The sequence below is a fragment of the Polypterus senegalus genome, chromosome 4 (assembly GCF_016835505.1).
Source record: "Polypterus senegalus isolate Bchr_013 chromosome 4, ASM1683550v1, whole genome shotgun sequence".
NCBI classification, from domain to species: domain Eukaryota; kingdom Metazoa; phylum Chordata; class Cladistia; order Polypteriformes; family Polypteridae; genus Polypterus; species Polypterus senegalus.
The window spans coordinates 124523550-124537516 of NC_053157.1; the positions used below are offsets into that span (position 1 = coordinate 124523550).

The 13967-nt window shown below is 38.1% G+C and overlaps 1 protein-coding gene across 2 annotated transcripts in view; it reads right to left on the reverse strand.

The window, feature by feature from the left end:
- The window catches only part of cckar (cholecystokinin A receptor), a 103237-nt gene that overhangs the window by 17037 nt on the left and 72233 nt on the right, over positions 1–13967 (reverse strand). For both annotated transcript variants that reach the window (XM_039751258.1, XM_039751259.1), the window contains exon 5: positions 895–1369. In XM_039751258.1, the coding sequence (XP_039607192.1) occupies positions 895–1369 (475 nt within the window). The remainder of the gene's footprint in view (positions 1–894; positions 1370–13967) is intronic.

The window sequence follows — 13967 nt, forward strand, 5'->3', positions numbered from 1 at the left end:
AAGAGGAACGATTAAGGAAAGAATCTGAACTCTGCAGTAAGATATATCACTAATGGTATTAATGTCTGTGTCCTTTTGCTAATGTACAGTATGTGTCTTCACATGTACTATATGCTGAACGCCACTCAAATATTTTGAGCTAATCTATCCAGATGAACATTACATAGAAATGCTGCTGAAGTGCCAGGTTTTAGTTAATTTTTGGCTGGAACCTGCACAGCTCCATCAGATATTTCACTTTTTACTTTTAATCCATTTGTTCTCAAGAGGTTTGAGCTGAAACCTATCCATGGTAATGGTTTCCAGCTCCTCCTGGGAAGTAGCTATTCGCTCCCTGGCCAAATGAAAGATTTAATCCCTTTAGCATGTTCCGGGTATTCTCTAAGTGGGACAGGCCAAGTGTGGGAAGCACCCTGTGGCATCACAGCTACATTGCAATCCACCTCATCTGGTTGCTCCCATTCTAGCAGAGCAGTCCTCCACACCCTAAAGCAGAAAGTCAGTCACAAAACCACATTTTGGCAGCTTCTGTTCATCATGTTTTCAAGTATACTTCCAAGCTTGCCCTGGTATCTTTCAGCACTATGTTTTTGTATTTGCTGTATTTTACTGTACTGAATAATTTTTATTTAATTCTTTACTGGTATCTTACTCGCTTGTTTGCAAGCTTGTCACTTCACTATAAAAAATAAAGATGGAGTAGTAACTGGGGATCTCAATCACTCAGATTCAACATAATGTGGTTTAACTAGAAAATAAATGTAAACTCATTAAATACAGAGAATTCTTACTCATGCAATATAAAACCTTACACATGAAACAGTGATTTTAGCACACCACTGAACAGTGACTCTTCAGGCCAGGCCTGATATACTTATGTTACTATATCTGTACCTGGAAAGACTGGCACCTGTATTTCCTCCCTCGTCATCGACGTCCCGTGAAAGGGCATGGCCTTTCTTGCAACAGGTGAATGTAGCCAAGAAGCCCATTCGAAAACGTTTGTTCATAAAGCAGTAAATAATGGGGTTCACACAGGCTGAAGTGTAAGAGAGCAGCTGGATGAATGAAATGGGTGCTCCTGAGAGCAGTCTGCCAGCAGAATTCCGATCAAAGGCTTTCCAGGCATTGGCGCTGAATAAAGGGGTCCAGCAAATGAAGAACAGGATCACAATGACAATTAACATACGGATTACTCTCTTTTTGGCCATCAGGTTGGCTGTCGAACTGTTGCTTCTCATCCTGTTGATCTTGAGGCTGCTGCTGGTGGTGGTCACTGTCTGCATTTCCATTTTTTTTTTCTTGGGTTTTTGAAGATAGCATCCATCTCCGTCATGCTGTTTGAAGCTGCTGGTGCTGAACTTTCTCTCTGTAAGCATATGATAGGTTGACAATTAATACAACCAAGAAATGATTTTGGTGTGGCAGAAAAGTAATGAGACTGGCAACACTGCAAGCGATCTGGCAACGCTGCGCTGTTGTCCTTGATAGAGCACGTGTATCAGTACCCTCCCATAGCTCAGTGCGAGTTTCAACTCCTTCCGTTAACTACGTGATTTTTGTGACTGCTATTAGCGAAGTTGTGTTTTTGGTTGTGCGTCACGCAAAATGGAACAGCGGAATTTGGAACAACGTTGTGCCATTAAACGGCAAGTGTGACGTTTGTAAAGTTAAAACAGGCCTATGGGGAACATTCTTTATCCCGAGCTCAAGTTTTTCGCTGGCACAAATCATTTTTGGAAGGCAGAAAACATATTGAAGATAAACACCGTTCCGGGAGGACTTCAACTTCGAAAACCAATGAAAAAATCGAACATGTGAACACTCTTGTGAGATCAGACCGTCGTTTAACATTAAGAATGTTGAGTGAACAATTAAATTTGAACAGATTTACCGTTCATCAAATTTTGACTAAACATTTGCACATGCGAAAGGTCTGTGCCAAAATGGTGCCGAAAAACTGCCCTCTCCATAACAGAATTTATGACCTCAAAAGGCATTCCTGTGGTTCCCCAGCCCCCTTATTCACCTGACCTCAGTCCGTGTGACTTTTTCCTTTTTCCTAAACTGAAAAATGTCCTCAAAGGACGTCATTTCGACTTTAGAAAACATCCAAAAGAGTGTAACGGACATGCTGAAGACCATACCGGTTGAAGACTTCCAACAGTGGGAACAACGTCCCCATCGGTGTGTAGCTGCCCAAGGGAACTACTTTGAAGGGGATAGCATTGATGTTTGAAAAAAATAAAAACTTTGGTAAATAAAAAATCAGTCTCATTACTGTTCTGCCACACCTTATATAAAAAAAAGGAGGCGAGGAAAACAATTTGCAAATTACAAATAAACAACAGACAAGCCATCAATAAGCTGTTACATATTAAGTAATATACAGTAATTACATACCAGTCAGCTAAATCAAAATGTATGCTAAACCATGATAGGCTGAGTCAACAGTTATTGGCGGACACATCATGATCAAAAGCATTAACTTTTTTTTATTTTTATTTTAATTCAACATTGAAGTGCTGATAGCGAGGCAGATGACTATACTGCTCATGGAATATACTGTACATTTCTCTCTAGTATCAAGGCACATAGCCTAGGGCAGTGGTCTGGAATCCTGGAGGGCCGCAGTGGCTGCAGGTTTTCATTCTAACCTTTTTCTGAATTGGTGACCAATTTTGGCTGCTAATTTACTTCTTTTCCTTTCATTTTAATGGTCTTGTTTTTTAAGATTTGTTCCCTGAATTCTTTATCATTGCTCTGAATTGCTTCATTTGTTTCCTTAAATGGCACCCAAACAGAAATGAAATGTGAAGTGTGTGTGCCAACAGAAGTCCAACTAAGTCAGGGTCTCAAACTCCAACCAATTTCACTCCGACTGGTTGCTTAATTAGGTGTTACTTAAACCTGTTCTTTAATTCCATGGCTTATTGCTGCTCTCGTCATGCAATAGCTGACATTTCTGAAATTTTTGATTTTCTCTTTTCTAAAAGCACTGACAGAATGTTTTGGGGACCTGAGCAGATCAACATTCCTGGGGCTAATGGGAGGACAACATCATCAGTGTGCACAGACTTTTGTACCAACCAAAGCAGGATCTCATCTAAGAAAACGGATACATAAATTTCTTCTCAACTAATTTGGATGAGAAGTTTGATTTTCTCACATGATCACAGCTTTTATCTAAGAGTATGTCTTTTTGTCTAATTGTGGGTTGTGTTTAGCTATGTTGAATTCACAGTTTATTTGTCATCATGCAATATTGAGTATTTTGGCTAGTTAGCTATAAGCAGTTTTGTCGATTTGCATTTTTAATAATTTGTATTTCCTCCTAAAGTGATTATGGTCTATAACTGGATTGGGTGACTTTGCATTTTATGTATGTATGGTCATGTTCAGTTGTGCTTTATGAAAGATGATTTAAAAAATAATTCTTTTTATGACTTATATGTAATTTCTCAAATAATACGTTTTGTTAGACATTGTGACTCCTTTGATCAAGCTTGCACAAAGGACTGAAATAAGAGCAATGAAAAATATTTTTATTTGAATTAAACAGAACCAGCCTGATGTTTCAAACAGAGTGCTGCCTTCTAACACACAGTCATGGCCTAAAAACCTTGAGGTATTTATGTAAAATACAGTGCATCATTCATAATCTTTTGCAAAATTAAGATTAGCTTCAGCACCACCTAATATCGTGAAGTCTGAATCTATGTCATAGAATTCAACTTACAATGCTACAGAGTTTGCATTTGTCAACTAAATGAACTATAGACTTGGCGGAATGTTTCAGATTTCTATGACATTTTGTGTGTAAAAAACCCTGATTTCTTGAAGCTCTTTCCCACTCTTAACATGAATTCCACTCCATGCATTTTAAGTGTCTTTCTATGGGAATCTCTGAAGGCTTATTGGCAATTATTGGCAATGGCTGAATTGATCTTGCATTTAAGTGAACAATCTCCTATGAACTTCCACACTAGATTTATGAAGAGAGAGCAGTTAAGCTGGTAGACTGAGTTTAGTATATCTGCTACACAAATTTACCAACTAATTTAAAAATGTTGCTGTATCATTTTAAGTAGGGAGTTGCATTAATTTAATCACAAAGATTAGGACTAATCTGCATCCACTACTTTAGACCAACAGGAAATCAATTATACTTAATTTCATTTTGGTGGCTTAAATATTTTGTATAAGATCTTATTTAACAGTTGATTTATAGCAACCACTGATGAAATTCTAAAAGAATTGTTCTAATGTTAAGAGGAATGTGTACAGGCCTTTTGGATTTCCTGTATAATTTTATAAAAATACTGGTTTGTCACATTTATGTTCTAGTTTTGCCTATAATTTTAAACCAACTATACATTTGCTAACTATTCAAAGATGAAAACAATCCTTTACACTGTAGCTTGTATAAACCAATCTCCCTTGTGAAAAAAGATATGAAAAATCTTGACACAGTTTTACCCCCAGTTATCTCATCTGAAAAAAACATGGTATTCTTCACTATCAGAAGATTATCTGATATTATCTATAATATAATAACTATTATAATATAACTTGGCTCTTCTGTTCCAGAAGTTTTGAGTTTGCTAGAGATTGATTAGGAATATCTCTTTTTGCTTACTGTTAAAACATCTGGCTGGAGACTACATTTTATTTCTTGGATTAAACTGCTGTGCTATTTTCACACAGCTTCCTAATGTACAGTACAAGTGGCTTGTTTTTTCAATATTTGTCATTGGTCTAAAGTATTAGGCAACCCTGTCCTGCTTCCCCAATTTGTTGGTCCCCTTTGCTGTTTCTTGGCTTTGCTTTCTATGCTAGACTTTCTCTTAATGTTGATGGCCTCTAGCTGTTTCGTAACCATCCCAGCCTCTTTTCCATTCCTTTAGCTGTTTCTGTCTTGAAATATTCAATAAACTCAGCAATCCAAACGTATTATTGTTACCAGTCTCCCTTTAGAGTTTAAGAATAGGTATTTGCATTACACCAAATGATATTTTCTGTCACTGCATACACAAGCATGCTCTTGGTCCCTTAGTCTCTTCCTCCTCTTCCCTTCCAGTATTACAATTTAGTAGTAATCCTCTGCTTATGTGGTCTCTGAAAGTTTGAATTCAGTTTAGGATATATGTTGATTTTACAAACATTTGATATATAATATTTCACTGTATGCACTATTCCTAGGTAAAGCTGGCTAGAATTGTTCCAAACTTGGGTCCCATAGGTGCAACTTCTTCAACAGGTTTGACCACCCTAACCCACTCTCACCTCGAAGTACTGCACCCTCCACCCATTCATCTGCTGATACCAGCTTAGGAGAGTTTTTCCCCCAACCCACAATTACAGCAGACCAGGTAAGCAGAGAGCTGAGAAGACTATGTGCCAGCAAAGCAGTGGGTCCAGATGGAGTATCGCCACGACTGCTGAAGGCCTGTGCGTTGGAGCTGGGGAGTCCTCTACAGTGCATCTTCAACCTGAGCCTGGAACAGGGGAGATTCTTGAGGCTTTGGAAAACATCTTGTATCACCCCAGTCCCAAAGGTATCACGTCCTAGTGAGCTGAACGACTTCCGGCCTGTTGCTCTGACGTGACATGTGATGAAGATCATGGAGAGGCTGCTGCTTCACCACCTGAGGCCACAGATCCGCCACGCCTTTGACCCTCTGCAGTTCGCATACCAGGAGAAGGTGGGAGCGGAGGATGCCATTATCTACATGCTACACCGATCCCTCTCCCACTTGGACAGAGGCAGTGGTGCTATAAGAATTATGTTTCTGGACTTCTCTAGCGCCTTCAACACCATCCAACCTCTGGTCCTCAGGGACAAGCTGACAGAGATGGGAGTAGATTTATACCTGGTAGCATGGATCATGGACTATCTTAAAGACAGACCCCAGTATGTGCGTCTCGGGAACTGCAGGTCTGACACTGTGGTCAGCGACACAGGAACGCTGCAGGGGACTGTACTTTCTCCGGTCCTTTTCAGCCTATATACATCGGACTTCCAATACAACTTGGAGTCCTGCCACATGCAAAAGTTTGCAGACGACACTGCTATCGTGGGCTGCATCAGGAGTGGGCAGAAGGAGGAAACTAATAGGAAACTTATCAAAGACTTTGTTAAATGGTGCGATTCAAACCACCTACAAATAAACACCAGCAAAAAAGGAGCTGGTGGTGGATTTTAGGAGGACCAAGCCCCTCATGGACCCCGTGATCATCAGAGGTGACTGTGTGCAGAGGGTGCAGACCTATAAATACCTGAGAGTGCAGCTGGATGATAAATTGGACTGGACTGCCAATACTGATGCGCTGTGTAAGAAAGGACAGAGCCGACTATACTTTCTTAGAAGGCTGGCGTCTTTCAACATCTACAATAAGATACTGCAGATGTTCTATCAGGCAGTTGTGGCGAGCACCCTCTTCTACGCGGTGGTGTGCTGGGGAGGCAGCATAAAGTAGAGGGATGCCTCATGACTAGACAAACTGGTGAGGAAGGCAGGCTCTATTGTAAACACGGAGCTGGACAGTTTGACATCCGTGGCAGAGCGACGGGCACAGAGCAGGATCCTGTCAATAATGGAAAATCCACTGCATCCACTGAACAGGATCATCTCCAGACAGAGGAGCAGCTTCAGTGACAGACTGCTGTCACTGTCCTGCTCCACTGACAAACTGAGGAGATCGTTCCTCCCCCACACTATGCAACTCTTTAATTCCACCCGGGGGGGGTAAACGTTAATATTATACAAAATTATTGTCTGTCTGTTATACTTTCATTGTTATCAATCTTTAAATTAATATTGTTTTTATCAGTATGCTGCTGCTAGAGTATGTGAATTTCCCCTTGGGATTAATAAAGTATCTATCAATCTATGTCTATATGTGATCGATGCCATCCTATACCTGCAACTCACTTTCATGTGTACTGTTCCTAAAGTGCCCTGGCTTCTTTATGAAATGTTATATTTGAGTCACTATCTTAAAAATTTAAATATACTAATTTAATACCTCTCTCTTGTAGCTGTTTTGGTCTTCTTTCAAACACCACGTCCAGTCAGGCACAGCGGGGTTTCTTTATCTTACTAGCATGGCATTTAATTTTAATCTAGCAGAAATAACAAGCAGCACTTACTTTTACACCATGGGCTACTAATGTGATGCAACACATTTTCTTTAACTTCATGTCTTTAGAGCAGGGTTTCTGAAACTTTTTTTTTTTGTCATGACCCATTCTTGATTTTCAGAAATAGGTATTTACAATGGAGAACTGCTGGTCGTTAGAGTGGGAGGTGTCCCCCTTGGACAATCCCCACATGTCATTATTATCAGAAATTTCCTCTTTGAGAACCCCCGTCAATCATAAAAGCAACCCACTGGCAGCAACAGTGAATCATGACACCAGCAGCAATCCGTGACCCAAACATAGTTTAAGAAACTCTGCTTTCGAGGCAAAGACATATATACATTTTTTAGGACCTACACATTGGTCCAGACACTTAAAGAATAATGAACTGTCTGGTCTTTTCTCCCGTACTTCTTTTAAACCTTATTTAAATTACTTTTTTATGTTTTACTTTCTCACTCTTTCTTTGTTATATTCATAATTTTTCTGAATATATTTTAAGATGGTTTTATATGACCAGTTTTTATACATTTATATGCTCATTAGGGCTGGGTATTGGCACTGATATCCCCATTTGATTCCAATACACAATGCCCTGATTTGATTCGAGTACTGATTTTATCTTGAATGAATTAGCATGCACTGATATATTTGAAGTGGTGGCCTTTTTAAAGATTATGTAACCATGCATAGAAAACATTAAAATAATGTGAAAAATTTCAGTAACATTTTATTTGAAGTGTGTCTGCATAGTAACTTCTTAACATATGCATAAGCATGGAATGACATTTAAGAATACTTGATTAGTTAGGAACAATTACCATCTGTATTTGGAAGATGTGCAACAAAATATCATTGTTCTTTTAAAAAAAAAAACTTTTTCACAGCATTGCACTCATTCAAAATTCACTATAATTTAACTAACATACAGTATGTATCGCCACATCCAAGTCCACATATATTATGGTGTGGACTCCTTGTTTTAATACATGGTGAGCCAAAATGAAGTACCACATTTCTCGTGGTCACTGCGCAAAGTAGAGGCAGCAGAGTGGGTTGGGGTGGGGGTCCTTTGATAGGCAATCCCTTGTAGCTTTCAGTTGGTAACATGCCTTGGTCCGGTGCACACCGTGTTTTTGCTGTTGAAGCATTCTTCAAAAACAACAAATCCATCATCACTACACAACGCGCCTTCTGATTGCACTTCAGCATTCCTCCTAACAGTGACGTCCCAAATCGGAAAATAATTCTTCAGTGGGTGGCTAAATTTAGACAGACAGATACAACATGGAAAATAAAATCTCCAGGCCGCCCTCAGACTATATGAATGCCTGTAAACAGGCAAACTGTAGGGGCATCAATTTTGCAGTATCCTAGACGTACAGAGCGCAAACATGCTTCTGCCTTAGGCATTTTCGACACGTCTTTGAGGAGGATTTTGCTTGAGGACCTTAATTTCTATCCATACAAAATGATGGTTTTGCAGGAACTCACTCGGAGTTGTGCATGAACACTCTGTAAACCGAGATGTTATTGTCATGTGCAGTGACGAGGCACATATCCATTTGAATGGTTGCGTAAATAAGCAAAACGTTTGCTATTAGGCTGGAACCAACCCTCGTGAACTTCATCAGAGACCCCTGCACAGTAAGCATGTTACAGTTTAGTGTGCCATTGCAAAATTTGCATTGTAGGGGGGAGCAACAGTCACGGTCACTTTAGAACGTTACATGGAAATGCTAGAGAACTTTTTGTGGCCCCAACTGGAAGAAATAGATGTAGTGGATGTCTGGTTTCAACAGGATGGAGCAGCAGCTCATACGGTGCGGAGATCCATACCAGGTTTATGGAAGAAGTTTCCGGGGAAGCTGATCTTACTGCACGGTGATGTCGGGTGGCCTTCACATTCGCCTGATCTCACTCCATGCGATTTCTTCTTGTGGGGCTATCTCAAGTCGAAGGTAAACACACACCAACCTCAAAACCTTGAAGCCTTCAAGGATTCTATTTGCCACGAAATCGCCACTATTCCCCTTGAAGTGGCCAAATGAGTCATGTGAGGGTTCAGAAATCATCTCACAGAGTGTATTTCTAATGATAGCCACCACCTTGAAGACATCACTTTTAAAATACAGAGAAAAAAAACTATACCCTTTCTTGTGTCATAATGAAATTTATTTTATCTTGTAGCGTTTTTATAGAATAAACGTTTGAAATGTGGTACTTCTTTTTGGCTCACCCTGTACAATGCAATGGCATCTACTTTATAAAACATCTATATCATCTTGCAAATAATATTTTATAAAGTAATCAAATATTAGTTCTTAATACATGTTATTCAATAACCTATTTGTGTGTTATGAATCTTCATGTAGACACTATTAGCCAAATTTATTTTCCTATTGGACATTTAAAATCTAAAATTAGTCGAAATTAAAGATACAGCGGGAAAATTTGTGTCTTTCTATAATTCTACAAGTTATGCATACTGTATTTTCAGTTGCTCACTTGTAGTAGTCAAGTTAATCAGTCATGAAAGTGTTTCCTAACACTCCTCAGACAAAAAGGAAGCATTTTAAAATGAGAATCTAGAGCCGATACACCATTTGATTCCATAATAAATCCACACAAGTGCAGACACTGATTTCAATTAAAGAGGACACACCATTTTATGTGAGATAGTAAAGTGCTTTTTCTGTAGAGTTTTAACAGGCACATTAGCGACATCTGCTGGATCATCCATCTTGAGATTTTAAGAACTGATATTGAAGCGTTTATATGAAAAATTAGAAAATAAGAAGTGTCATCCTATTGATGGACATTCAATGAACTTTTCCTTTCAGTTATTATAAATGTTGTTTGTATATTTCTGTTTTCAGTGAAGTGTCTTATTTTGTAATCCGTCAGTTGCACTGCAGCGCATGTTTTGTATAAGAAATGAAATTTACAATAATAATTTTATTACAGTTATCACCTTGTATCAGTTGTTGTGCTCTGTACTTGTTGTGGGGTTAGTGTTGGTCACTCGCATTCTGGATTATTCAGTTATTTTTTCTCATTAGTTGCCACTCTAGTGATTGCCAATGCATTTTATAATCGTTCTATCTAGGTGCAAGGAAAGTTTCCTGAAGAGCGGTACAATCGGAGGTCACAGCTTGTGATGCCATCAGGCCTCTGCTATTTAAGAAGGTTGTATGCCGTTTCCAAAATCCAAGTGTTTGATTTGCCACAAACAGTTACTGAAACTTAGCTAGCAATTCAAGTCTTTTCAGGGAGATAGGCTTTTTGATTATTTATTAAAATTATGATTTTAATTTGCCATTTTTTTCTAGTTGCTTGGTATTTTTAATACTCTGACTTTTGACCCTGCTGGTATTTATGATTATCAATTTTTGCTATTCAACTCCTATTCCTGGTGTAATTTTTGCCTTGTTTCCCATTTTTTTCACTGTAGCATTACAATAAAAATGAGGAGAGAAAAAGGAGAAAGGTACCCAGTTTAGTAATATAAGCAGATTTGGAAGTAAGGAGGAATTTGTATAGAGGGGCTAGATAGTCTACCTTTGTTTGGTAGAAATCAGAGGAGCCCAAACATGATTGTGCTTTTTGTTATTTCCATTATCCTTTGTTTCTTCTATTTTACCCTCTATGGAGACCTTTATACTTTAGCAGAATAAATTTAATTCCTGTTATAAATCACTTGTGCCGAAGTGTGATTACTATTTCCAGTTTATTTACTCATTTATTTTCTGTAGCAAGCTGCATTTCATTTACCCCAGACACCCATATTTGACATCTTTCTCTGATATCTTTCTTCCTTGTATCTGTCCATTCATATTCAGAACTCATCCATTCAGTACAGGTAGCTGGAACATATCTTTGTAGTAAAAAGCAAGCCAGACACACAATATATAGAAGACATCAGTCCATAGGAGTGCATAATCCAAGATTCGCTCTCATTATTGCTCAGCTGACTTATAGGAATGTCTTTTGAATGTGAGCAAAAACAACATGAATGCTGGAAGCATTTGCAAAGTCAACATACTGTAGACCGCACCCTCTGACCTTCAACCAGTGTTCAGGTACTTTGCATATGAATATATTGCTTCTTTTAGTGCAATGTAATGATATAATTTATAATTATACCCTTTTTCTTATGCCACACTCTTTAATCATTGTCTACAAGCCCTTTCTTGAGACTGGCAGGGAAGAGCTTGACCAAAGAAAGACTGCAATAACTGAATGGGATATAGGGAGAGATTAGCTACTAGCTAAAGGAATGAGCTTGAATGGTCACCTCAGAACTGTCAAGTTTCTCATGTACTTATTTTTTTATGTTTTGTAGAGTAGTTGGGCTGAAATAAATAAAAAATAAACATTTTTCAAATTTCAGATAATATAACATGACCCTAATTCCTGCAAAATGAAGGAAGGTCTACTATAATTCATGTTGTGTAATTAGGCAGTGGACTAGCAATCTGATAAAGGTAATAATGTTAGACAAGCAGTGTTAATGCTAATGCCTTACAGCTCCGAAATAGTAGGAGCAATTTCTAGGCCCCAATCACTCTTTGTATAGTTTGTATATTCTTCCTGGGTCAGCAGAAGTGTTTATCTTCGTACTTATCTTTTCAGTTCCAAAGACATGTTTTTTGCATTAACTGGCGACACTAAATTATCCAAATGGATGTAAGTAAATGTAGAGAGGCCTGTTTGCGTGTGCCCTAACATAAAGGGTTCCATTGTTGGTTTCTGCCTTTTATTTGAGGGTGCCTGGATAGACTGCAGATTCCCAAAAATTGACAAAGATGGTATAGGTAATGACTAAATGAGTGAATTAAATTATTTTAAAGTCAACAATAAAGTAAAGAGTTCTACTCGACATAATTTTAAAGTGGGAAATGTGTGAACAAATGCCTATTATGTGACTGATGTGAGTTCAAAAACAAACTAAATTAGACTTCAAATAGCATCTATGGGTAAAATATATGGCCATAGGATGCTGGTCTCTGACTTCATATCCTACCAAAATGTGCCTTGATTATCTATTATGGCTTAGAGACATGAATATGCATCAAATTTTGAATTTACTTTCTTAGATGATGAAACCCTTTCAGACTCCAGCCTTGACTGAAGTGTGTGTTAGTTTATGTTAGGTAGACTTTATTATCCCACAGGGAAATTTTCTTTCACTAACTATGTATAAATAATAGAGCACTCTTCATTTACACTACCTCATACGTTTTTGGCAGAGAAACAGGAAGAAAAAGGAGTATTCCAATTACCACACCTCAGCCTCTCTTGGAAAGTCTATGCCAAGGCCCTGAAATCATTGAACTTCACAACTAGGAAGAACAATGCGAATCTGGGGCAAAAATAAGATAACATACTTTACAGGTGCTAAGATTATTAGTTTCTTGAGCCACTGGCATAATATCCTAGAATATCTTTTGTAAAAATTGTTTTAACATGCTTTATTTTAGTTAAATTTCTTTAACATGAACATGTATGGTAATGTGCTCCGGATAGTGACCAAAGAAATTATATTCTAAGTACTGTATACAGTGGATTAAGGAAGAATTAAGGTCTCTTCACTTTCTGCACACTTTATTATGTTGTAGATCTAATTTAAAATTGATACACTTCCCATTTTTGCTCTTCAATCTACACTCAATAATCCCTAATGACAAATTGAAAACATGTTTTCAGAAAGGTTTATAAACTTATTGAAAATTAAAAACAGAACTCTCTTATTTATGTAAGTATTCAGACTCTTTGTTGTAGAATTCCAATTGTGGTCAGATGCATGCTGTTTGTTTTAATGAAATTAGTCTAAAACATGGTTGGAGTCCACCTGTGAAGCCACATACCTGTGTATATAAAATCCCACAATCCCCACTACATGATAGGACAAAAACCTAGTCATGAAGTCCAGGGAACTGTCCGTAGACCATCCCAATCAAATGTAGTTGAAGCATTGATCTATAACAGAATAAATTATGCAAAACGTTAAGGCGCCAAAATACTTTCTGAACCCAGTTTAAGTGGCCAATATTAAATTTTAATTTTGCATTGCGTTGCTATTTTGACTTTTCATGATAGGGTTGGAGCTCATAGAGTACAGGAGGACTGCACAGTAGAACTACCACTTGTCTAGACCAATGGGAGGCAGATGAAGTGGTTCGGACATGTGCTTAAGATGTTCCCTTGCCACATGCCTTAGGAGGGAGAAGACCCAACGGTAGACCAAGAACACAAAGAAGACATTTTGTTAGATGACTAGGAAGTATCAGGGAATTCAACAGGAAGAGATATGGGCTGTTAGTAAAATTTCGCAGGAAGGCAGAAAATGACAAGAGAAACTGGTTACAGGTAAAATGAGTTAATTACAAGAATTAAGCATAATGTATGGCTGAAATAGCATACAAAAGAACACATTTTTTTGTTAAACATGTCTGTACCGATAGTTGTTGAAAGTATTAATATGATGGCATTGGTGTCTCATAGCTCCAGAGACATTGGTTCAAATCCTGGTTTGCTCAATGTCACTCTGTTATTTAGATTTTGTCACTGTGTTGTACAGGAGTTGACTTGTATTCTTCTCATTTCCAAAAATGTGCATGATACGTAAGCTTTAAATTGCTGCTGTATTATAAACCATGGTGTGTATGTATGGCCGTGTCTAGCAATAGATTGTTATTTTGGCCAAGGCTGGTTCCTGCCTTAAAATTTATACTGCCAGGATAGGCTCTTACCAAAATGTGCCTATAATATAACAAGCAAGTTTAGAAAACTAAACAAATGCATGGAGAGTTTCTAAAGT